Source organism: Hyperoodon ampullatus, assembly GCF_949752795.1.
Source record: "Hyperoodon ampullatus genome assembly, chromosome: 7".
Classification (NCBI taxonomy): domain Eukaryota; kingdom Metazoa; phylum Chordata; class Mammalia; order Artiodactyla; family Ziphiidae; genus Hyperoodon; species Hyperoodon ampullatus.
Window position 1 is genome coordinate 85,801,365 of NC_136920.1, and position 27,433 is coordinate 85,828,797.

Consider the following 27,433-nt stretch of genomic DNA (forward strand, 5'->3'; position numbering starts at 1 on the left):
AAAGCTTTCCCATTTTTTTCCCTCTTCATCTCATTCCTGTGAGAGAGAAATCAGCAGATAACGTTAAATGGTAGTTTGGTCAGGTCAGTCTTAGCTGCCTGGTGTCTCGCTGTAATTGCTTGTCTTTGGGAAGGCGCACGGGCAGGTTTATATTTGAGATGTCGCCTCTGATTGGTCAGGGTAGTTACTTCAGCGACCTTACCTGGCTGGCTCGGCACAGAGCTTCATGCCATTTATTGTGTTATCAGACCAAGAAGAACCTCAGATTGGTCATTTTGTCTTCTCATGTTGGAATATTCAGTGAATTTTTTGTATTTATTCAGCTGGAAATCTTTAGGGTGTCTTTTTTTAAAATCTTTTCCCCTTCACATGTACATTTACTTACAAAGAACATTCGAAAGTGATGTTTATGTAGTGGATTGATGTTTGAACTGACGACCTCTGCATGCCCACATTTAGAGTAACTTATAGTGCCATTAACAACAGTTTGCCAGTATGGTGCACACACTGTACGCAAGGCACGTCAGGATGGTGAGCACTCACTGAGATCGTGTGAGGTCCCATGAGAGCCTGGCACTCCTATCTGCTTTATCACCCAGCAGAGTTCTACTTTCATTACGCCCTGCCCTCCATGGTGCCTCTCCTGCCCTGCACATTCAGAATTAAATTTTTCTTTGTTTGCTTTCACATAGCACTAGCTGTGTTGTTTTAATTAGGTACATGCGTTGTCTTCATAAAGACTGCAAGTTTTCTGTGTTTTTTTTGGCTGCATTGGGTCTTCGTTGCTGCACGTGGGCTTTCTCTAGTTGCAGTGAGCGGGGGCTTCACACTGTGGTGGCTTCTCTTGTTGCGGAGCATGGGCTCTAGGCGCGCGGGCTTCAGTAGTTGTGGCACGCGGGCTCAGTAGTTGGGGCACACGGGCTCAGTAGTTGGGGCTTGCGGGCTCTAGAGCTCAGGCTCAGTAGTTGTGGCGCGTGGGCTTAGTTGCTCTGTGGCATGTGGGATCTTCCCGGACCAGGGCTCAAACCCATGTCCCCTGCATTGGCAGGCAGATTCTTAACCACTGTGCCACCAGGGAAGACCAAGACTGTAAACTTAATGAGGTCAAGGACAATGTTTTATTTTTAATTGTGTTCCTCTCTTTACATAATAAAGTTCCTCACATCTAATCAGTCAATTATTGAATTAAGTTTTCAATAGTATAAACAAAATCAGTCAGTAGTATGATTTGACTGTCAGAATACCAGGTTTAGTCTTACTAATATTTGTACCCAGACAAGGGAGGTAAAAATAGTAAAGTTATGCTCAAGTTATAATCCTGCCATACCTGTCATATTGTGTACAATTCTGAGAACCAGTCTTAAAGGAATATGGGAAATGGAGATTGTTGAGAGCATAGCAATGATGTTCATCAAATTTTAAGGAGAACTTAAAGGGACAAGGGATGTTTAGCTTAAAGAATAGAACCTTAGGAAAGAATGGAATGTGATTGCCATCTTCAGTTTTTGAAAGCTTTTTCAAGGGGAAAGAAGAAGTAGACCTACTCTGCATGACTTTGGGGTTCAAACCAAGAGGAACTGAAACCCTAGGGTTTTGCAACAGTATGGTGCTTTTTAAAAGAAAAAAATTGTTTAATGTGCAAAAAGAAGAGAATAAACACCCATAGTCTACCAGTGATTCCCTTGAATATGATGAAAGCTACCATCAATACACACATTCTTCTGTGTGCAATTTCAGAAGGATCATGGCATCCTTAGTGAATCCATGAATCTCTAGTTAAGACCTCATGTTCTCTTGTTCTGTGTGTGTGTGTGTACAAATATAAACATATGTTATATATTTCACAAAGATGATTATCGTCAATATACTCTCATCACATTTTTCTCTAAATACATAATAATGACCACTATTGAGTGTTCACTGTATTCAGTAATTGTGCATTCGTTTAATACTCAGAACCACACATTTTTCCAGGTCAATTAAATATTCATCATCTTCAACATTATTTTTAACTAGTGGCTATATTTTTGAGGCATTTGAAATCTTCTTTATCTAGAGATGATTTACAAAAAGTGTTTCCCCAAATTTGTTTTGCATTTATTTTACTACTTTTTTTTAAAAAAAAAAGAAAAGTTATTTGTCTTAGATAAAATAATTGATGTACATAGCTATGTGTTCTTGTATTGGAAAAGCAATCTAACAGTCAAAAGACCCAGATCTTAGCTTTGGTTGTCATTTGTTAGCCATTTAACTTCTCTGAGCATTAGTGTTTTCTTATCTTTATCAAGGGGCTAGTACAAGCCTCCGTGACTTTCACATAGAGGATGTAAAAAGAGTTTAGGGGGAAAGTACTGTAAAAACTATTATTTAAAAGTATTATTAGATTTGCAGAATTAGAAGTTATGTAAGAATGTCAGTTTTTTGCATTTTTAATGAATAAATGTAAAATGTGATACAGGCAAACCAACTTTTTTTTTTTAAGGGAAAATCCAATCAGTTGATTACTAAACATTATTTGTTTTATAAATTTTCTTTGAGAAAGGTGCTTTTACCGTGTTCGTAATCTAACACGATAGCAGCAGCTGCTTTCATTGAGTGCTCACAACGTGCCAAATACTGTGCTCAGCATGTGTGGCGTGTATTGTCTCATTTAGTCCTTATAACAGCCTTGGAGGAATTGTTAAAGAAAGAAGGCAGACCTATCACGTCATAAAACTTAGACTCTTGGTCACTTGTATTTACTCGCTTTATATCCTAAAAGAGGCAGGATAAAGCATTGAGGTTAAGAGTGTAGGTTCTGGAGCCAGCCTGACTGGATTTGAACCCTGGGTCTGCCACTTAATAACTTCCTGACTTCAGCAAGGTAGTTAACCTTTTTCTGTTAAATGGGGATAAAATGTACCTACTGGTAGAGACATTATGACAATCAAATTATCGAATGTGAAGCATTTAGAACTATATCTGGAAAATAGTATTCTATAATTGTCATTATTTGCAAACTATTATTATTTAAAACTATGCAGCTCATTAAGTGTGATAGTAGCTCACAGACTCCACTGATAGGACACTTTAGGGGACAGATATAGAGAATGTATTTTAATATATTTCTTACCTTGAACTAACTTTCTCACTACAGTCTTTCAGCTTGTTGATTTAGCATGGTGGCCTCATGAAAACGATCTAAATCACCTTTTATTTCAGCTACTAAACCATCAATTAATGCTTATCTTATGTATCTTTTAGGACATTCTGATTCATTTGCATCCTTGAAGAGCATCGGTAGAAGAGGAAGGAAAAGATGGGTGTGAAAACATTTACTCATAGCTCCTCTTCCCACAGCCAGGAAATGCTTGGAAAGCTAAATATGCTTCGAAATGATGGACATTTTTGTGATATCACTATTCGTGTCCAGGACAAAATCTTCCGGGCACATAAGGTGGTACTAGCAGCTTGCAGTGATTTCTTTCGCACCAAACTTGTAGGCCAAGCAGAGGATGAGAACAAGAATGTGTTGGATTTGCATCATGTTACAGTGACTGGCTTTATACCCCTTTTAGAATATGCTTACACAGCCACTCTGTCAATTAACACAGAAAATATCATTGATGTTCTAGCTGCAGCCAGCTATATGCAAATGTTCAGTGTTGCTAGCACCTGCTCAGAGTTCATGAAATCAAGCATTTTATGGAATACACCCAACAGCCAACCAGAAAAGGGTCTAGATGCTGGACAAGAAAATAACTCTAACTGCAATTTTACGTCTCGAGATGGAAGCATTTCTCCAGTGTCTTCAGAGTGCAGTGTGGTAGAAAGAACCATTCCTGTTTGCCGTGAGTCGAGGAGAAAGCGCAAAAGCTACATTGTTATGTCTCCTGAAAGTCCTGTAAAGTGTAGCACACAAACAAGTTCTCCACAGGTATTGAATTCTTCAGCTTCCTACTCAGAAAATAGAAATCAACCAGTTGACTCTTCTCTAGCTTTTCCCTGGACTTTTCCTTTTGGAATTGATCGAAGGATTCAGCCTGATAAGCTTAAGCAAGCAGAAAATACCCGGACTTTAGAATTACCTGGCCCATCTGAGACAGGTAGAAGAATGGCTGATTATGTGACTTGTGAGAGCACAAAAACTACCTTACCTCTGGGTGCCGAGGAAGATGTCCGGGTCAAAGTAGAAAGGTTAAGTGATGAGGAGGTCCATGAGGAAGTATCCCAGCCTGTCAGTGCATCTCAGAGTTCACTGAGTGATCAGCAGACAGTGCCAGGAAGTGAACAAGTCCAAGAGGACCTTCTGATTAGTCCGCAGTCTTCCTCTTTAGGTATAGTGTCTTCTGTGTTTTCCATAATGCTGTGAAGTCAAGTCTAGCTTTTCTTTTTTTAAAAGATTTAATTTAATTTTCTTTTTTTTCCCTGCGTTGGGTCTTTCTTTTTTTTTTTTTTAATAAATTTATTTATTTATTTTTGGCTGCATTGGGTCTTCGTTGCTGCATGCTGGCTTTCTCTAGTTCCGGCGAGAGGGGGCTACTCTTCGTTGTGGTGCGCAGGCTTCTCATTGCAGTGGCTTCTCTTGTTGCGGAGCGTGGGATCTAGGCGCTCGGGCTTCAGTAGTTGTGGCACACAGGCTCAGTAGTTGTGGCTCACGGGCTCTAGAGCGCAGGCTCTGTAGTTGTGGTGCACAGGCTTAGTTGCTCCGTGGCATGTTGGATCTTCCCGGACCGGGGCTTGAACCCGTGTCCCCTGCATTGGTAGGCGGATTCTTAACCACTGCACCACCAGGGAAGTCCCTGCATTGGGTCTTTGTTGCTGCGCACGGGCTTTCTCTGGTTGCGGCGAGCAGGGGCTACTCTTCGTTGCGGTGCATGGGCTTCTCATTGCAGTGGCTTCTCTTGTTGCAGAGCACGGGCTCTAGGCATGCGGGCTTCAGTAGCTGTGGCTCGCAGGCTCTGGAGCGCAGGCTCAGTAGTTGTGGCTCACGGGCTCTAGAGAGCAGGTTCAGTAGTTGTGGTGCACGGGCTTAGTTGCTCCGCGGCATGTGGGATCTTCCCAGACCAGGGATCGAACCCGTGTCCCCTGCATTGGCAGGCGGATTCTTATACACTGCGCCACTAAGGAAGTCCCTAAGTCAAGCATTTTTTAAGTGCTTATTAGATAAAAAGTGTCTGATGGGACACATATATGATGGCACAGTTCATATATCTGTGATTTGTGAATTACTTTCAATGCAAAAAATACCAGTTTAAAAAATCCAGTTAGTGTTTTATTCTTTATTAAAATATTTATTGAAAACTTAACCATGTGCCAAACTTGGGGATATATGATGAAAAAGACGTATAGTGCCTGCGTCTGAGGAGTTAATAGTCTAATTGGGGAAGCAGATGAGTAAATCAACAATCAGCACTAGACTAGAGGTAGGAACAATGTGTTACAGGTTCACTAAGGAAAGAGCAAGTTAACACTGTGTATTTGAGCTGGATCTTACGTAATAAGTAGGAGTTTGCCCAGGTGAGGGAATGACATTTCTTTGAAAATGTATAAAAGCACAGAGGTGTAGAAGAACATTGCATATTTGATAAAGCAGTGAATTCAATGCACAATGATGTGAATAAAGCATGGAAACCTACAAGTATAGAAAATAATGGGAAATAAGAAAAATGAGCAGTTGAGAACATGTTGTGAAAAGCCTTGAACACTAGTTTCAGCTAGGAGTGCATTCAACTGCATATAACAGAATCCCTTCAAAATGGCTTAAACCAAATGGGATTTTATTATTATTGCATAAAATATTCAGAAATAGGAAGTCCAGGACTGGTAGAGTGGCTCTACAGTGACCTAGGCCCCTTATATTTTTATAATCCACCATCCTTAGTTTGTCATCCATATATGTATTGCTTCATGGGTATAAGATTTTTGCTTCATCTTTAGCCTCATATTCTAGAAAGGGGTAACTCTTGTATGGAAAATGTTCGTAGAAGTCCCCAAAAAACTTCTGCCAGTTTATGTCACGTCATCTTTCCTAGCTGCAAGGGAATTTGGGAATACATGTATATTAATTGGGTATGTAACTGCCTCACAAAATTACAGGAGAATGGATATTGTATGCAACTAGCAGTGTCTACCACAGCTTGGCCAAGCAAGCTTGGGTTTTATCCTAGTGGTAATAAGGAGTCTACCTTAAGTGAATGAAAAATAAAACATTTACAGATATTTTAGGAAAATGAATTTGATATTGGTCAAATTCATAAGGGGTTGGCTGGGGAGAGACAGTCCAAAAACCAGTTACAGTACAGTTGTCTTTGTATGAATGAAGATGCTTAGCATAATACTATAAAGAATATGAATATTAAGAGACTTTGTAAAGGAAGAATCATTACTACCTGATGATGTTGAATATGTGGTTTGAGGGAATAAGAGGGTCAGGGTACCTGGATGACTAGGAAAATACTGATAACATTATATTCATTGATTATAAGTCACAGTTTTTCATATTTTATTATCTCTAAATTCAGATATGTTTTGCAATTAATAATCTTTACAGTTACTTTTTCTTTCTTAATGGTACAAAAAGTAATGGTAATCGTACGCTCGATAGGAATCTATTAGATGCCATAACTACTATGAAAATCATTGGGAGGAGGTGGGAGCCCAGTTTTAAGAGTAAGTCAGCAAGGTTCCGTGTGAACCATGCTTGGGTGATGACCAGGCAACATGCCACAGAGCCGTTGAAAGGCAGGGTGGGTGAGATCAAGACTGGAGATTACCAGTTTAGGACTTTTAGCAGTGACAGATTGACTCTCAACAGGAAAATGTGTGTAAGAGCCAAAGCCAAGGAACTGATCCTTGAGAAGTATCTATGTTCAGGGAGAGAAGAAAAGCCAACAAAGATCAATAAAGAGGATTTCTCCAAAAGATTGGAGAACCAGGAGGGCCCCTTACCTTTGTTAATTCCTTGGATTTTGATCCACCATATGAGTTTCCCAGGGCTGTCACAGCAGCTGCCACACACTGGGTGATTTAAAACAAGAGAAGTTTATTTCCTCACAGTTCAGAAGGCTAAAAGTCTGAAATGATGGTGTTGGCGGGGAAGGTTGTAGGGAAGGATCCCTTCCTTCTTCCTAGCTTCTGACAGTTACTAACATTCCTTGACAGTCCTCAACATGTAGCTGCATCTCTCCAATTTCTGCTTCCATCTTTATGGGGCCTTCCCTCTGTCTCTGGCTTCAGCACCAAATCTCCCTCCTAAGGACACCAGTCATTGGATTATGGCCCACTCTACTCCAGTATGACCTCATCTAACTTGATACATCTGCAGAGACCATATTTCCAAATAGGGCTATATTTACAGGCACTAGGGGTTAGGACTTGAGTATGTCTTGGGCGGGGGGCGGGGGGCGGACACAATTCTACTCATATACCTACTAAAGATAATATTCCGAAATTTGGGTCAAGATACTTGTGCTTTTCAAGTGACCACACACTCAGTAATATATTTGATGGCAGGAGATCCTAGCTATTTGACAATGTGACCAAGTTTTTGTTAAATTACTAACATGTTGAATCTTGAAAACACCTTGGTACCTTCTGAATAATGAACTAATAAGTAATTACTATTTTAATTATTTATCTGAGAACTTAGAAGCCAAATATTAATCTAACTGAGTATCTTGCTAACTAGATATGTGAAATAGCCTTATTAGATACGTGAAATAGCCTTATTTTACCACTCTCAAGTATATCTAATCAGTTCACATTTTGCCTTTATTATATTATTAACATGATTAAATAGAGAAGTTAGGAGCATAAGTAGAATAAGCCTTTCAGTTTTATAAGAATACTTCCTTTCCAATATATATTATTACAAATGTAGGATCTGTTACAAAGCAGACATACAAAGAACTCTGATCTGAATATCATATAATCAGATAATCCAAATTAGGTTTTTTTCCCATTTCTTCATAGCAAATGTACTAATCACTCTCAACTAACCTATCTTAACTCCAAATCTGTACGCTAAAATAAAGCCTTACAGAAAAAAGTTAAATTCCTAAAGTATACTAGGCAGTGAAAATTGTAGGAGGGAGAAGAGGAAGATGTGTGTGGTACTTTTTATCCATATTCCATAAGAATACTTCATAAGAGTACTTAATTTTACTAACTTATTAAAGATGATATATAGCAGGTAGTTTGTCATTCTAGAGACTGAGAGTATAATACTGAATATACTCATTATGAAATTCTAAAATAATAATTTAATTACTCATGAAATTAAGTCAAATAAGATTTTACCTGTTCTTTTTATTGCCAGTTGCCCAGCAAAAAGTTATAAAATCTGACACTCCCAATAAATACAATAAGTACAGCAAATTTAAGAGAGAAACAATTGCTAAGTTTAGATTGGGTCTTGTTTCTCAAAAAGCTGGCCATCTATATCTGGTGTGGTTTAAGGAAAATTTGTTTAAGTGAGAAGGACTTCATGATAGGGCTTCATTATTTGTCTTGAAGTATTCGATTATCTGTATACACCAAAGATAAAATAGTTTTAGATAATCCACAGTCTACTAGGCTAACAAAGAAATTCAGGGTTTTTTTCTAGACTCTAAAATCTGCCGTTAAAAGAGAAGTGACTATTATGAGGGTCAGTTAAGATGTTGAGAAATTTGACAGTTTGTGTATGAATAGTGAATAAACTTGTTGAGGTGAGCAGTTAGAATGATGGAAGAATTTGCGACACTGAGCATATATGCAGTATAGCGTAATGATTAAAAGTTCAGGACTTGAAGTCAGTCAGGTTTGGAGTCTGCTACCAGTTTCTGCCACTTACTAGATGTGTGACTTTGAACAAGTCACTGAACCTCACCAGGTTTCCATAACCATAAAGTAATGGTAGTATTACCTATCTATTAAGTATGTCAGTGCTCTCCAGCAAGACCACCAGGAACACACCTGTAGTTGAACAAGTTGGGGTGGTGGTTTTAATACCTGAAAATCCCAAACAGTTACTTAAATATACAGAATGAGTTAGTGTGCAGCGGGCATGTGTAAACCCTATGTCCAACATAGAAGTAGTATCCTAGTAGTGGGCGTATTGGAAATGTAAGTATCATTCATTACAGCAAGAGTGAGCCAGTTTTGGTCCCTTAAAATGGACAGATTCCTTAAGTGGAGTTAAATAGTTCCTTCAAGCCAGGCTCAAGTGTCTCTGAAGAGAACAAACTGGCTATCGTAATCAGGATGGTCCCAGGATTAGTGTCTTTCTGACTGAATAGGTCTTGCTGTTAGGATTGTAATGACTTCAGCAGAAACATGTTAATTTGAGGTCAGGGTCCATTTTTCTATGGCGGAAGCCTGGGATATGATAAAATATTCCCTCTAAAAGGGAATCTACCTTCTGTAGTGCTTAAAAGAACAGTTACTAAGTTTTTGTCAGCAGGGTCAGATGGAGGATCCAGCAATCTGTTAAATTCAGATTAGTAACTATGGTCTGGGGTGGGGGGGAAAGTACAAGAGTTTTGTTTTTCCTTAAGTGGCAGAAGGAGATCTTAGGAGTTCAAAAACAATAGGATGAAGATGAAAGATCGTATTGGTTTTAATAGGCAAGATTAATAGTAAAGAGTACTGGGCTTCCCTGGTGGCGCAGTGGTTGAGAGTCCGCCTGCCGATGCAGGGGACGTGCGTTCGTGCCCCGGTCTGGGAAGATCCCACATGCCGCGGAGCGGCTGGGCCCGTAAGCCATGGCCGCTGAGCCTGCGCGTCCGGAGCCTGTGCTCCGCAACAGGAGACGCCACAACAGTGAGAGGCCCACGTACAGCAACAAAAAAAAAATTAGTAAAGAGTACTGAAGAATCAGAAAATTAATCTGATTTTGTCATCTTGGGTAGGAACTGTCCACTTTTGAAGTCAGTATCTTCTGGAGAATCCCTTAGAAGGAATGGATGCACAGGAGTTGGAAGGGTGTGATACATGTCTTTTAAGTTGGGAAACATGAATCCAATGAATGCCACCTCAAACTGTTACCACTGAATCAGTTGTTAACAATATCTGATCAGTTCCTTTCTATTGATAATCAATGGAGAGTTTTCTCTGGCGGCATCTTTTCCAGAAAACCAAAACTCCAGATTTTAAATCATTCATAAGCTCTTCTCTGTTTGTGATAAACCTGGGGTATCATTGTAGTATCAGTTGGTAATCGTGTAGAACCTAAGATTTAAACCAAAATTCCCACTTGAAAAAGGCAGCCTACTGTTAACTCATAAAGAGTCGACTTGTGGGTTGTAGAGATGATTTGTCTTATTGCTATCAAGGCTCTTGGCAGTACTTAAGACTGTGGAAGTTAAGAGGGTTTTTAAGTGCTTTGATAAGTATAGTTTTAGGATCTCATGTGTTCTCTTTATTTCTCTCTTGAAGTTTGTGGATGATGGGGACAGCAGAGAGTCTGAGTAAAAGATCAGCTTATAGAGTTCTTTCAGAGCAACATCAGTGTAATGTGTGGTCCTGTTACTTGAGAATAGTTGGGATTTCCCCAGTCAGAAATACAGAATCTATTAATTTTTCTTTTGCCGTTACAGCATAGCTCTTTAGCATGAGGACGTCTCAATCCACCCTAAAAATAAAGAATCATCAAACAAACTCATAGCTCATTTAGAGGTGTTTAAAGATGTACGTCAATGCTTGGTTCCTATCTTTGTCTTACCAATGTTGTGTCATTGCCAGGAAGGCCATACACTGGAAATACCCATGGGGGTAGCTCTTGAAATCCCCGCCCCAGTGTTGGTACAATATTGATGTATCTCAGATGGACAATCTTGTTCATGTCGGAAGCTCCCTGCAAAATGGCTAATTCCAATTCCAAATTGTCCTTGGTGAAATTGAGTCAATTGAGAGATAAGTGTAACGTGTTAGGATTACGGAGAAAACATGAAGGAAACAGATGTTTGGCCTGGAAGAGATGCAGTTTCAGATTGAGATGACTCATGAGAACTGCAGTGGTCCATAAGAATAATGCTTGTGGGCTTCCCTGGTGGCGCAGTGGTTGAGAGTCCGCCTGCCGATGCAGGGGACACGGGTTCGTGCCCCGGTCTGGGAAGATCCCACATGCCGCGGAGCGGCTGGGCCCGTGAGCCATGGCCGCTGGGCCTGTGCGTCCGGAGCCTGTGCTCCGCAACGGGAGAGGCCACAACAGTGAGAGGCCCACATAACGCAAAAAAAAAAAAAAAAAGAATAATGCTTGTGTAACTTTTTATTTCCAGTTGCAGAGGCCAGGGACCAGATGAAACCCTCCTGGTTCTGGGCATTTGAAACTAAGCAAAGCAGTTCACACAAAGGCAAAATTGAAGTCAAGTCCTAATAAGGTTTTTTTAAACATCTTTATTGAAATACAACTTACATATCGTAAAATTCGCCCACTTAAAGTGTATACTATAGTGGTTTTTAGTATATTCACAGAGTTGTGTAATTATCTCCCCGAAAAGAAACCCTGTACCCCTTAACAATGCCTCTCTTCTAGTCTTACCCCTATCCCTAGGCAACTACTAATACACTGTCTGTATAGATTTGCCTGTTCTGGATATTTCGTATAAATGGGAGTATGCAATATGTAGTCTTTTCTGACTGACTTCTATCACTTTCCATTATATTTTCAAGGCTCATATGTCATACCTTGTAAAGTTTTGAAATGTTTTTGCCAGTCGGAGATCTTCTGAACTCAGCCTCCAGGGCCAGTTCAGATGGACTAATCGGGTCTCTGTCCATCCTCTCATTACAGTGTATTTCTCTTGTAGACAAGAGTCAACACTAGATAGATAGATCATAGGAGCAGGTGTTAGAAGGCCAGAAAACAGTTTCGTCAGGGAACAATGACAAGTCCAACTGGATAAACAAAATATTCCCCAAAGACCTTTTTCTAGGAAAGCAAAATAAGCCCAACACTGAAAGGCTTCAGTGAAATATTTGAGCTCACTTGAGCATGAACTTACCTCCCAGCCAAAGGCAGGTTGCACCTCAGAAGGACTTTTAGATATGCACTCTGTTGTCGAGGTTCCCAGTGCAAGCCAGTAAGACCTTCAGCCAAATCTCGATGAGCCCTTCATTTCTGCCAATGTGGCCAGAGGCCACCAGGAGCATACCTGGTTAAACAAGTTGAGTTCAGTACCCATTTGAAGTGTGGGAGATCACACACCATGGGGTCTTTTGGGCTTCTCAGTAAGAGGGTGTTAGAAAGGACTTATTAGAGGATTTGGGCTTGTGTTACGTGATTTCAGGACAGCTGCAAGAACAAAGGATTGTTTGTTCAATCCAATTCAAGTAAGTGGGGTTTGCTCGGGGACTGGTGATGTCGGAAAGCATAAATAACTCTGTGACTGAGAATCTTAACAAATATCTAGGAATGCAGACCAAAGTAAACCTAAAGCCAACAGGGACTTCCATTAGCTAGAAAGGGGAGGTTTGGTATTTTTGTGATTGCACAGTGATCTTGTTTTTGTCTGTGATTAAAAAAAATTATGTGTTTGAGACCAGTGTGATCGGGTCTGATGCTGGTGTTCTGCAAGATTGTTTTATGTCCAACAATAAACACCAGGCCTAGCTGTGAATACCAGGCCCACTCCTAAATGTCAGTGTCAGGCCAGTTCCTCTTTCTCAAGTATGACATGAGGTATTTAAAACATATAGAACTGTGGCTGGAACATGGTAAAAGCTCAGTAGTGGCTGGACCACTGTAATTATTTTTCACCACCAGAAGGGTTTTTGCAAGTGTCTTAAGTACTTAAACAATAGTTAGCGAAAACAGAAATCAGTTTGATGGAACAGAAGCTATCATACAGCACTCCTTAATGATGGAAGAGAGTAGATTTCTCTCTTGATAAAATAGCCCTTAACATACAAAGCTCATTGTCTCTATAAATCAGCCTTACTGTTTTATAAGAGAGAGGGTTCTGTTCAGAATTCTTAGTCCTCATTACCACTGAGAGCAGAATCCCTATCATTTATTTATTTATTTAATAATTATTATTTATTTATTTATTTGGCCGTGCTGGATCTTAGTTGCAGCACACAGGATCTTTAGTTGCAGCATGCAGGCTCTTTTAGTTGCGGCATGCAGGATCCAGTTCCCTGACCAGGGATCGAACCTGGGCCCCCTGCATTGGGAGTGCAGAGTCTTACCCACTGGACCACCAGGGAAGTCCCAGAATCCCTATAGTTTAGAAAGGAAACTTCATTTTAATAATTTAAGAAACATCACTATCACCTCAGCAAAGTAAAATTGCTGGTATAGCCTGCTATTAAATCAGTTCAGTTAAAATTCCATAAAATTAATATGGTTACTTGTGCTGTCATGGGCAGAAACCACCATCTCAGGAAAAAGTTTACAAGATTTATTTGTGCTGATGGTTACATAAGTGATATAACACTATGTGTTATAATGTCCACAGTATGGATAGATTTCTAAAAAAGTCCGTTTTAACTCTTAATTTAGCTTGGTGTTATTTTTATTTTTAGCTTTTGGCACATTTAATGTGCCATGGACTAGAAGAGAGTACCCTTTGTTTTACTTTCCATGCTTACTATCCATCAAATTAGGGATCTAGAGGCCAAGGTTTAGATATTTTAGAATGGAAATAGATTTAAGAGGGACCATCTGCTAGATATGTCTTGTTCTCCATTTTAGTTCTTTTTGACCAGCCTTTTAAGCAGACTCCTGGTAACACCAGAACCAATCCAAAGCACAGTGGGTTTCATTTCCACCTCACCATGACCCCACTCCCTCCTAAAAGTATTACAGTTTACTTCATGGTCAAATTTCAGTTAGATCAGTCTTCCTGGCCTGCCCTAATCACACCTCCAGGCCTTTTTTGCACGTCTTTACCTATAAGCTTTAATGTTGCCTGCGTTCTGAAGAACTGCAGAATACTATAAAGTAGATTTTTATGTGTGTCCATGGTGACCAGATCCAAATACCGGGATTTTTCCGGTTTTTAATCCTAGGACAGATTGAAATGTTAGTGTTTAGTTCCCTCTTTAAGGAAAAAAGTGACAGTGGGAAGATACTGACAAGTGAACAGCTCTTTCTTAAGCAAAATGCAACATTATCTGGTCCTCCAACTCACATCTGGTTTAAAAACAAATGAGAAGGATCAGGAATAAGTTGGATAAATAGGCATAAGGGAGAAGCATAAACGTTTTTTGATAGTAAGGGAATGAGAAAAAGAAAAGGCATGCACAGAAATGCCAAACACACACCAGTAAGGGCGAGATGGGGGTGAGGGGACAGGAGGAATAGAGGTGCAGTTGGGGATGAATGTAAACGCATAGGGTCTTGTCTCCTTTCAAAAACCTCTATCAGTGTATTAGAACACAGTATAACAATTGGTGTTCTTGATGATTACAGTGAGTCATCAAGAAACAAGAAAAGAATTATATTTAGTATTATTTATTTAAGAAGTCAAGGCAAAATACAACTGTCACAAATTTTCTAGTGCAAATTATTTAATAAAGTAAGCTTGGATGCCTTAAAAGGGATTAGGTTCGGTTTTTGGAAAATTTTACTTAAGTAGAAAATGTATTCGGTTCCTAATGTCAGCAAATTCAAGTGTTCCAAGGGGGAAAACTGAAGTATCGGATTCAAAATTTTCACTGGGAGGAAGTTTCATCCTATGTATCTGTTAACAGATGATATTTATTAAATGTTCACATGTATATGGTGTTGTACAACTGTTACAGTTAGTACCTTTTAGCTTTCATTAAAATACCGCAACCAGAAGAGTGCTGGCCGTAAGGACTGCACAGCCGCAGAGACGCGTTTGTTCACTTGGGGCAGCACAGCTTATTCGCACGCCGTAAAGACATTGGCCAGCTTTAGTACCTGATGAGAACAGGTGAGGCTGGTTGGATCTACCCTCCCACTGAAAACAACGTGATCTTTTTAAGTCACCTTTTTAAAGTATTTGAAAAGATGGTTAGGGAACTGCCAGGTTAATTTTAGGGGGGAGTCTGACGCAGAGAGGTAAGTACATATCAGAGCACTAAAGCCAGTTTTTCCGTAAGACATTTGCCAAAACACAAGAGGGCTTTGGTTCATCAAGTCGAAGAGTGAGGGAAACAGAGGTCGCCCCAGAGCATATGAAAGCTGTGAAGTCTTAAAGAAGTTGCCCCACGCATTAAACACTAGGACTCAACCTGCTCCCCTTCCTCCAGACTCCAGGGGACTCTGGAAACAGCTGCCTTGGCAGTGGGCCGACTAAGAGATGAAAAGGGAAAAGGGGGGAAAACGCATCCCTGAGAAGTGGCGGGCACAGACCAGCCTCCTGCAGATTTACATCCTGCTTGCTTCTTGCATGAGTAGGCCAACGAATCTCAAACAGTGAAGTGGGTTAGATGGGGCCTGCCCTCTAGGAACCTAGCAGAGGCAAACGGAAAGCTTTTCTGAAAGAGGGTATATTCATCCTCCCCTTAGCAAATCAGTCTCCTGCAAATCATTTTCAAGGGCAGTAACCACTGTCAGAACAACCAGAGCACGCAGGAAACATGGATATCAAACATTTTGGCAGCAGATGGGATTTCAGCAGAAGAGAGAATTGGTGAATCAGAAGATAAATTAGAAGAAATCACCTGAGTGCTGCACAGAGAGAGAAACTATTAGGGTTCTCCAGAGAAACAGAACCAGTAGGATATATATAGATAGACAGAAGGCGGTTTATTAGGAGGGATCCGCTCACATGATGATGGAGGGTTGGAAATGCCATAGTCTGCTGTCTGCCAGGTGGAGGCCAGGAAGGTCGGTTGTGTAGTTCCAGCCCAAATCCAAAGGCCTGGGAACTGCTGGCCTGTTAGTGTCCAAAATCCCAGTCCGAGTCCAAAGGCCCAAGAACCAGAAGTGCTGGTGTTCAAGAGCAGGAGAAGATGGATGTCCCCGCTCATGCAGAGAGCAAATTTGCCCTCTTTCACCTTTTTGTTTTGTTCAGGCCATCGCCAGACTGGATGATACCCACCTGCAATTGGTGAAGATGATCTTCCTTACAAAGTCTACCCATTTAAATGCTAATCTCTCTGGAAACACCCTCACAGACACACCCAGAAATAATATTTTACCAGCCCTCTGGTCACCCCTTAGCCCAGTACATTGACACATAAATTAACCATCACACAGACAATGGTAGGGACTGCAGGTGTAAAAGAGAGTAAGGTTTATGGATGGTGCAAACATAGGTATGATGGAAGTCCTAAAAGGAGAGGAGAGAATGGCTGAGAATTTTCCGGAATCTACAAAAGACAACAGTCCATAGATTAGAGGCCAGCAAATACCAAACTGGGAAAAGATGAAACATGAACCTAGACACATTATAGAGAAGATTCCGGGAAAAAAAATTAATGACAGATTACCTTCAGAAGAATATCTGACTTTTAAATAACATTAGAAACCAGTGAAATGATATCCTCAATATGCTGAAGGAAATAACTACCAATCCAGATGTCTACACGCAGTGAAAATATCTTTCAAGAATGGAGATAAGACATTCTCAAAGAAAAACAGAATTCAGCAGTATATCATCACTAAAGAAATGTTTAGGGCTTCCCTGGTGGCGCAGTGGTTGAGAGTCCGCCTGCCGATGCAGGGGACACAGGTTCGTGCCCCGGTCCGGGAGGATCCCACATGCCGCAGAGCGGCTGGGCCCGTGAGCCATGGCTGCTGGACCTGTGCGTCCGGAGCCTGTGCTCCGCAACGGGAGAGGCCACAACAGTAAGAGGCCTGCATACCACACACACACACACAAAAAAGTTTAAGGATAGACTATAGGTAGAAGTGAAGTGAACACAGGTGGAAGGTTTAATACACACGAGAATGAAGAGCAAAGAAAGGTAAACGTGAACAGATGTGGACAAACATGGCTTATATGAAAGAGTAGGGGCTTTATCAAAACAAAGAAGTAAAACGTCAGGCAATAATTTGTAAATTGAAGAATGGGTGTGTTTGGGAAATGAAGTTAAAATGTTCTAAGATCCTTCTGTTGTCCATGAGGAAGGAAAAGTTTTTAGACTTGGTTAAGTATGTGTCTAATTTCCAAAGCAACCAGTAAAGTGAATAGGAAAAGACTGTAATTTCCAAACTAATAGAAAGGGGGAAATGGAATGATTATTATCATTTATATTCAACATGTTGATTCTAAAATGTAAAAAATGCGAAGGGCCAGGAATAGCCAAGATGTTCAGGGAGCAAATGAACAAGGTGAGAGGATTTGATCCACCTCAAATCAAGATTTATTATAAAGCTACAGTAACTAAAGTGTGGCATTCATGCAAGTACAGACAAGCAGAGGGAACTAGTAGAGAACCCAGAAACAGACCCATGCTTTTAGAGCACTGCAGAGCAGAGGAGAAGAGACAGACTTTCCAGTAACTGTGTTCCGTTACAAAATCAACTCCAGGTGTGTTAAAGAAAAGACCCAAGTGCCAAGGGCAAAACCTAAATCTTTCATAAGGTAATTTGAGATAGGGAAGGATTTTTAAAAACAAGCTCTGAAAGCCATAACCATAAAGGAAAAGACTGATCAATTCAATTAAAATATAAATTTTTTGGTCATCAAAAGAAAATGTAAAAAAACAAGCCATGTAAGAGGGGAAAATATTTGTAACATCTTTTACCTACAAAGATTTTGTATCCAAAACATGAAAAGAACTCATGATAAAAAGAACAATTCAATAGCAAGACTTGAACAGGCATGTCACAGAAGAGGGGTTCAATAAATACATGAAGTTAAAAAAATACATATTCTATGACCGAGCAAGTCCATTCCTGATATAGATACCCTAGAAAAAAAAAAAGCATGTGTATGTGCATTGTTACTTGAATATATTCACAGCAGGGAATTCCCTAGCAGTCCAGTGGTTAGGGCTCTGCGCTTCCACTGCAGGGGGCATGCGTTCTCAATCCCTGGTCGGAAACGAAAAGAAAAAGAAAAATTCCCAGCAGTGTTGCTCATAGTAGCCTGAAACTGTCCATCAAGAGTGAATTGGATAGATGATGAATAATATCTAAGTTCATTTACATGTAACAACATGGATAAGTCCACAATATTGAAGGAGAGAAGCAAGACATAAGAATACATACAGTGTGACTCATTTTATGTAAGGTTTAAACCAGACACCATTAAATGGTATGTACTCTTGCGTACTCTTCGTGGTGAGGGCGTGATAGTAAATATTTTACACTTGACTTCTGTCCCAAGGTCACTTGCTCCACTCTGCCACTGGAGTGAAAGCAACCCTCGATGGTGCTCAGCTGTGTTGTAGCATAAAACAACGCCTAGTTTATGGAAACATGCATTTGAGGTAAAATTACTTTTTAAAAGGAAGGGGGAGGGGATTTCCTGGCAGTCCAGTGGTTAGGACTCTGCGCTTTCACTGCCGAGGGCGCGGGTTTGATCCCTGGTTGGGGGAAGATCCAGCAAGCGGAACAGCGCAGGCAAAAACAAATGAAAATAAAAAATAAATAAAAGGAAGCAGGATAAGAAGAAAAGGAAAGAAATGATAACCATGAAAAGAGGATGCTGATGGTTGCCTCCTGAAAGGAGGGGTTTGCGATCAGAGAAGGGTAATGGGAACTTTCAGGATGCTGCCAGGGTTTTAGGGGCTGTGAGGAGGTTTCACAGGTGTTCACCTTACAGCTGTCTTTCTCATTCTGTGTGGAAGTTGTGTGTACAACAAGTAAGTTGTATGTCACAATAAAATAAGTTTTAAAAAACAAAACTTGTCAATGCTTCCTTAAATGATTGTTACAACATTACTTAGTTTTATGTGAATTTTTGTTTAGTTTACATTTGAATTGCTCTTCTTTCTAAAATTTATATCAAAGAAATACTCTTGAAAGAATTTAAGTAGTGATATAACGCTGTTGTTTCACATGTGATTTTTTTAAATCACATAAACATTTAATTAAAATAAAAGTAGGGACTTTACCTGGTGGTCCAGTGGTTAAGAATCCGCCTTCCAATGCAGGGGATGTGGGTTCAATCCAGATCCCACTTGCTGCGGGGCAACTAAGCCCATGTGCCACAACTACTGAGCCCGTGCACCGCAGCAAAAGATCCCGCACGTCGCAACGAAGACCCCGTGTGCCGCAACTAAGACCCGATGCAGCCAAATAATAAAATAAAATGTAAAAATTAAACAAAAGTAAAAAAGTTATGGAACACTACTACTTCTGACGAGTAATTCAGGGTATATACATCAGATAATCTGTTCAGAGGCTTGGAGACACAGCTTACAATTTATACCTTGGCTTTATTTATTACACCGGAGTGTTGACCGCTGTCTTTTTTATTCACAGGTTCAGTAGATGAAGGCGTCACTGAAGGGTTACCTACACTTCAGAGCACTTCTAGCACCAGCGCTCACGCAGATGATGATGACCGGTTAGTACTAACATAGTACATCGTTCTCTTGTAAGGGCTGTACTTGTAACTCTAAATCCAGGCATTCTATCTGGGGATTATATAAAAGTTTATTGCGACCTCCCTTTAGTATATTTTTTAGTCATCAGGTAGCCACATAAATTAGACAACTTATAGTACAGGGTTTTTTTTTTGGCATTTCCAAGACTTCCCAGCCCAGTTGCTTTAAACAGTATCTATATTAGGGGTTGGCAGGCTGTGGACCACAGGCCAATTCCAGCCACCACCTTTATTTGTAAATCAAGTTTTATTGGAACACAGACATGCTCATTTGTTTACATACTGTCTGTGGATGGCAGAGTTGAGTGGTTGAAACAGATCATGTGGTGTGCAAAGCCAAAAATAATTACATTTGACCTGCTACCAAAAAAGTTTATCAAACCCTTATCTATATACTCATGGTTCCCAAGTCATTATCTTCACATTGACCCTTCCTGCTTGATAATTTTCACATAGATGTAGCAGGGCCAAGACTTAATATATGGCCAAGACAGAACTCTAGCCTTTCCCTCCCCTCAGACCTGCTCCTCCAGTCCTCCTGTCTCGGTAAACAGCACCATCATCCCCCCAGTTTCCCAAGCATTGTCTCTGGGAACTATACTTGATCCTTCTTTTCCTCACCTCCCACCACCATATTTAATCTTTAAGCAAGTCCTGTCAGCTCTGCATCCATAATATACTTCTCCTCCTTCTCAGTCCACTTCCCCTCCAGCTCTGCTACTACCACCCCAGCCCAGGTCACCACCATCTTTCGCCTTTACTACAGTAACCTTCAACTGGCCCCTGATTTCCTTCTCCCCTACTCCAGTCATTCTCCATGTAGCAGCCAGAATGATTTTGTTTTTTAAATTAAGTCAGATTATGTTGCTGTTCTAAGTAGCAGATTCTTAAAATTCTCCAGTAGATTCACACTTAAAATCTAAACTCCTCACTGTGCCTTTAAAGGCCTACCTGATGGGACTTCCTTCAGACCATACACCTCCTTGCATACCATATCCAGCCACGCTGGCCTTCTTCCAGTTCCTAGAATATTTCTAGTCCATATTTGTTCTGGCTTTGGGGCCTGTCTGCCATTTTAGGGCCTTTACTCTGCCTGAAATGCTTTCTCCCCTAATTTCCACATTGCTCACTCTTTCCTGAATCTTCAGATCACTGTCTAAGTGTCAGTTCTCAAGGAAGATTTTCCTGACCACCAGTCTAAAGTAAAACAGCAGCGATCGCTATTGGATCACTCTGTTTTAATTCTCTGTTCTGGTCATTTTCTCGAGTGTTTATTGTCTGTCTCTGACCACTGAATATAGACTTCACTGAATTAACTCCTCCTCTTAGAGTCCGGGACAGACTTAAAAAGTATATTTGTTGAAAACTTGAAGGATTCAAAGAACTCAAACAAGGTTTATTGTTCTTGAACAGCTAAACCTGATAGAGCAGGTTATGAACCAGAGTCATTTGAATAAGTTAATGAAGGTGTAAACAAATGGAAATAATGCCTAGATTCCTTAATTTCAAACATTAATGAGGTTGTCTGTTCTGTACTAGATACTGTGCTGAGTGGTGGGCATATTGAGATGAAACGTAATAACCCTTTACCCTCAAAGAGATCAAGCCAACTTTGGGGGAGGGGGAAGAGGTTAAAGACAGACAAGTAAGCAGATAATCATGAGTCATCTGCAGAGGGGTCTGTTGCTCTGCATAGGAGCGTACCTACCTAAACCACTGATGAATCAAAGAAGGCTTTCGGGAGGAGGAGGTAACTTCTTGGGTACATTTCATAAAACAGCTGGGCGTGTTATCTAGGCAGAAACGGTAGGCACGTGAAGGAAGTTAAATATATGAAAGCACAGCACTGAGAGAGAACTGTTAAGGAGGAACTGCCTGGTATGAGTTTGTTTGGGGAGTGTGACAAGAAATGAGGCTGGAAGAGTACACAGACCCAGATCATGCGGAGTCTTGTCTGCCTTCACTCTGAAGATAACAGTGAACCATCGCAGGATTTTTATCAGGGGACTGATTTAATCAGAGATCACTGTGAAACAGTGAGGATGGATTAAAGGGGTGTGGGGCTAAAGAGAAGGAGTTACTAATTCAGCCGTATATTGATGAGGGCCTGAATTAAAGCAGCAGTAGGAAGGAAAGTATTAGAGAGATTAAGGATACCTAAAGTAAAAATCGTTTATGATATGTGCTTGGTCATACGACCTTGCTTAACTTAAGATACTTGACATTCTGGACAATAATATTGTTTTTCCTATTGTTATAAATGAAACTTGTAATCTAACTTTTAAACTGCTTCAAAAAGTCTTAAAATGTTTTTTTGTTGTTGTTCATTTAAAGTTGTGCAGAAATGTTTATTGAACTTAAAAATCAGAGCCTGGTTGCCTTCTTTGGTCTGTTTTTTAGATTGGAAAATGTTCAGTATCCCTACCAACTCTACATTGCTCCTTCCACCAGCAGCACAGAACGGCCAAGTCCAAATGGTCCAGATAGACCTTTTCAGTGTCCAACATGTGGGGTGCGATTCACCCGTATTCAGAACCTGAAACAGCACATGCTCATCCACTCAGGTAATGTCATCATCCCTTTTGTGGCATAAATGAGCACTCCCAAACATTTTATTTTGAAATTCCACTTAAAAACAGTAAACAGATGCTTTTGAGTTAGAAAAAAGTTTATCTCTGGGAAGTCTAGTGAGAACAGATAAACATAAGTCCATTGCTGAATTGGTGCAGTGTCAGAAATGTATTTGCTTACAGGCATCAATATTCTCATTAAGACTTGGGTCGGGTGTAATATGTAAATGAAAAAGATATCAGATGCATGTGTGTATATATGTGAGGGAGAAAAGCACAAATACATACAGTAAAGCAAATGGGGTTAACAGGGTATATATTGGTGTTCTTTGTACTATTCTTGTAACTTCTCTAAATTTATAATTATCTCCAAATAAAAAGTTTTTAAAAATTCATAACAATAATTTAATTTTAATTCTACAATCCTAAATTTCTCTGTGCCCTGATTAGTCAGCCTTGTAGTATTTTTTTGGTGTAAAAGAGATTTTGGATAAATGATGTGTAAAACATATTTGAAATTTAAGTTAAGTGTTCACATAAAGGCAGTAAAATTCTTGTGGATAGAACACTGACCTCTGATAAGTAAGAAATCTTTACTGCTATTCTCAGCTGTATAACTATCTCACTTAGATAGGTCTAACAAACCCTGTGCTAACACTAATTCCCTATGACTTTGTTGAATCAACAGATGATGTTTTGAAGGGTTTTGAAATTTTATTTGCTAAAACTGTGATAATGAATTGGAAGAGACCATAATATACTTCATATTTCATATATTAATTTCTACATATTTTTTCCATCACTATTACATTAAATACCCAAAAACTCAATCAAGTAGTAGTTCTATTTCAATCACTAATTATGTTCAGAGATGTTAGAATTTCCCTTTTTTCTTCTCATTTTTCTCTTGAGATAGGAAATGAAGAGTAGGTACTGATCATTTTCACATCTTCTCAATGTAAACCTCACTACTTTAATGAAATGAAGTAATCTTATGTGAAGATTTAGGCTCTGCTTAAATACTCTGGTTAAATTGTGTTTTGAAGTCTATAAAATACAAGATTTGGAAGCGTTCAAAAATCCGTTGGAGTATATATTACCTTGATTACTCCCACCCCATGGTGCCTTTCTTTCTCGCTTTCTTTTTTCAAACACTAGTGACTTCTTAGATGTTCTGTACCTTTTCTGAGATACTGAGTTTGGAACTCATTTTTGCTGGTGATTTTTGTCTTTTCAGATTATCTCTTGCTACAGAATTACAGTTCAGAAGTCTGTGAGGTTTATGACATTTCCACTTATTTTGTTTTTAGATAATTTTTTTTTTTTTTTTTGGCGGTACGCGGGCCTCTCACTGCTGTGGCCTCTCCCGCTGTGGAGCACAGGCTCCGGATGCGCAGGCCCAGCGGCCATGGCTCACGGGCCCAGCCGCTCCGCAGCACGTGGGATCCTCCCGGACCGGGACACGAACCCGTGTCCCCTGCATCAGCAGGCGGACCCTCAACCACTGTTCCACCAGGGAAGCCCATTTAGATAATATTTTGTTTTGCTTTATTTTATAGGAATTAAACCATTTCAGTGTGACCGCTGTGGGAAAAAGTTCACCAGGGCTTACTCGCTAAAGATGCATCGCCTAAAGCATGAAGGTAAACGCTGTTTCCGGTGCCAGATATGTAGTGCCACTTTCACTTCCTTCGGGGAATATAAACACCACATGAGGGTTTCCCGGCACATTATCCGCAAGCCTCGGATTTACGAGTGCAAAACATGTGGCGCCATGTTCACCAACTCTGGAAATTTAATCGTGCACCTGAGGAGTCTGAACCATGAAGCGTCAGAGCTAGCAAACTACTTCCAGAGCAGGTGAGGTGCACAACAAAAACCGAACCAGGAAAACTGCTTTCTAAACTCTCTTTTCCTGCTTTTAGGGCAGCCTGCTGTGTTTTTTTATCAGGTTGCCAGCTAATCAGTCACATTCCTTTTAAATTCCCACTATCCAATAATTCTCTGATCTCCTGATCTGATCAAATTTTGCTGATCCTTCTAAGTATAAACAATTTTAAATACATTTATAATTGGCATTAGAAATCTTTTCCTACAGAAGTAGACTATCAGCTTGTTTTGGTTTTTTTGTGGGTTTTTGTTGTTGTTTTTTTAAATACAAGGTTAAAGTAATTCTGTAGTACATTTTAAAATAGACCTTATTGGAGAATTTACCGTGTCAGATGATATTTAGTGATAGTGGATTACTTCAGACTCTTTGGATGTTAATTAAATTCTTGACCACTTCTCTCTTTTTTCTTTAAATAATAAGAGAGAAACTTCTATACCAACTGTAATGGATATGATAATTTACATCAAATGAAGTTTTCCTTTTTTTCTTTCAGTTTAGAGCTCCATGCTTTTAATATAAAGAACTTATAATAGAGTTACCTTTCTGATTTATTGGGTATCCAAGGATCAGGTTCTAGTTCTAGCTCTGCCACTAACTAGTGTTATGATTTAACACGTCACTTTACAGATGAAGAAGCTTGAAACGTAGAGAAAGATAAAATGTAAGCTTTAAAGATGATTTCTAAGGTCTCCTCTAGATATAAAATTCTGTTGTCTATTTTTAATACTTTATTAGAATTGTACATCTGTAGGAATTCTTAGTTTCTTATAAAATCAAATCTTAAATTTTTAACTGCCTTCATTTTTTAAATCTTATTTTTCAGTAAATTATTCCTGCATAGATTTTGTTTTCTCTTCAAGCCAGACATTTTGTTTAATGTAATCATTTCTAACTCTGGGTGTCTGGTTATCATGTCACTAAACCTAGATTATACATGACATGACAAACTTTGTTCAGGACTAAAATAGTGTCCCAGTTAACCACTCCTGTTTTCTGTATCTTCCCTGTACTGAGCCCTCTATTCTCTACTCTTGTTTAACACCTGAAGACTTTTTAGAAAATATAACATAGGACATCTTAAATTGCTTTGCAGATGAGCAGACTTCAATTTTTTTTATTAATAGTGGACAAATTATAAAATAACCTTAAGTATATTAGTTATTGACATTATAAAGTATAATGAATTTTTTTTGTTTAACTGTAAAGATTTAAATCAAGCATCTAAGTAGTTTTTTACATTTCTCTATATAGTAGATTATATAAAAGGTCACTTATGCCTGAGGATTTAGTTTCTTAACTAATTTATATCCAGGAAGTAATAAAAAGCTAGGTTTATATACCTTATAATTAGTGTATAATCCAAGAAAGGTTATGCATAAGTTATTCAAATGATCTTTGTTTAAATGAACATGCTATTTCCATCTGTTTTGTATACAAAAACTCTTCTGTATAGAACAAGTATGGCTGTTTAGGTGTCCAGTGTGACACTGAAGGTGATAATCTTATCTCTCTTGGTGGTAGGGAGAGTTGTTATACTTTGGTTCTAATGGATGGTTTTGGTTCGTATATTTAGGAAAGTTTAGAAGTTGAAAATTCCTGAGTTCTAATCTTCATTCAAAAATTAGAGAAATGAAAAATCCCAATCTTGTTTTACAAATCAGGTCTTTGTATTGTGTCTTATTTATTACTGGCTTGAAAATTAACTCCCTGTTTCATCCTTTGCCTCTTACCTAGTGATTTCCTAGTACCGGACTACTTAAACCAGGAGCAAGAAGAGACCCTTGTTCAGTATGATCTTGGAGAACACAGTTTTGAAAACAACTCCTCTGTCCAGATGCCTGTAATTTCACAGGTCTCCTCGACCCAGAATTGTGAAAGCACTTTTCCCTTGGGGTCTCTTGGTGGGCTGACAGAAAAAGAGGAGGAAATGCCAGGGCAGCCAAAGACCAGTGCTTGTGCCGAGGCAACCAGAGAGGACCCCCCAAAGTCAGAGCTGTCTTCTGTAACTATTGAGTAATTTCATGGTTTGGCTTCATTTTTGATTTTTGGAAAGTGCCTGTGCTTGGTCTTGTACATTTGAATTTAATTTAACTTCTTAAGCAAAAAAGGGTTTGGGAAAGAATTTCCCTTTTTACTTCGTAAGTTCTGCAACTGATGTTTTATTTTTCATGACTGAGAGATTGCTTCTGTAAGTGCACAGTAACATGGTGTTGAAATATAACAGAAACCTTGAGACTTAAGGAGAACCAGCTGACTTAAAGCTTGTATCAGTTTCCTCTTCCATTATCAGGAGTAGGCTAACAATAGATCATGAGGTCAAGAAGAAATCAGATGATTATTGACCTTCCTGAAATGAAAGCATACACCAGAAACATATTACTGAACGAATCTGGCAAATGGCCTGAATACATGTTTACTCCTATACACAGGATATTGTACAGTCTTTTGTAAAGCCTGTTGTTTTTGGAAGTATTTATGGTGAGCTTTCTTAAAAATTATTAGGGTATATACTTCTGAAATCCCACGTGTTTTGTGTTTTTTTTTTTTTTTAAGCTTTGTCACTATAATTTTTCATGGTGAAAATTTGGTATTGGGATAGGTATTCCCTGTACCTTTATAGTACCACTCCTCCAAATAATCTTTCTTCTGTGAAAGAAGGCGAAGAACCACGGTTAAGGATAGTCAACTTGTGCGTGAAATGACCAGGAACAGAGAATGTAGTATGTGAATCGGCTTCATAGGAACTCTTTCATACTGCTTTTCTGGATAAAATTATTGTTTACCTGGTCTTTGAATGTTAATGCCTGGCTAATTGGGTCATTGCCTAAATCAGTTTTCTCTTGCCTATACTTGGCATGATCCCATGAAAAGGAGATATACTGGAGATGTTCTATATTTTATACATAGGTTTGTGTATTGTTGAGGATGTTTTTATTCTGCTGTTTTGGACAAAATAAAGAATTCTCTGTTAAGGCTATATTCTTAACCCAACTGCAATTGTTTACAAAATACCCATATGACAGTGATAAATTGTCCTTATTCCAAAATATTTTAAGACATTGCCAAATGTCATATTAAAAGCAGTTAGGATAGTTTTTACACAATTAAGCAATAATGTAGAAGTAGAGGAGAGTCTATAAAATGATGATCTATGACTCAAATCTATTTGGGGAAAAAAAAAGAATTGTTAAGACTAAAGAAAAACTAAAAACCTTAAATTAATGACTATTACCTCTTGCTGCTAAAAAAAGAAAAGAAAAGAAAGATACTTCATGGTTTATAGTTGAAATATATATGATACTCTAGACTGGAATATACATTTTTACTTGGTGCCATTAAAGCATCACTGACCTTGATCCTAAATATTCATGAGTCCATGAACAATGATCTTTTGAGTAACTCTTTTTTTCTATGTATATACCCAAAGTTTAATAATTATGAAAACACCTGATTAGGTTAGAAAAAGAAAATACAGTTTCTTATTCAAAACACAAGATCTCAGTTTTGTCTGGGTGCTAGTCGTTAATAATAAAATT

General features: G+C 39.2%; 1 protein-coding gene across 1 annotated transcript in view; it reads left to right on the plus strand.

Annotated features, from left to right (window-relative positions):
• Window positions 1-25,914, plus strand: part of ZBTB44 (zinc finger and BTB domain containing 44) — a gene marked incomplete at its 3' end in the record, with an annotated part of 64,398 nt that extends 38,484 nt beyond the window's left edge. Inside the window, exons 3-7 of the mRNA XM_079708533.1 lie at window positions 3,244-4,316; window positions 19,313-19,397; window positions 21,837-22,000; window positions 23,566-23,866; window positions 25,632-25,914. Coding sequence (XP_079564659.1) covers window positions 3,299-4,316; window positions 19,313-19,397; window positions 21,837-22,000; window positions 23,566-23,866; window positions 25,632-25,914 — 1,851 coding nt within the window. The 5' untranslated portion in view covers window positions 3,244-3,298. The remainder of the gene's footprint in view (window positions 1-3,243; window positions 4,317-19,312; window positions 19,398-21,836; window positions 22,001-23,565; window positions 23,867-25,631) is intronic.
• Between the last annotated feature and the right edge of the window lie 1,519 nt (window positions 25,915-27,433).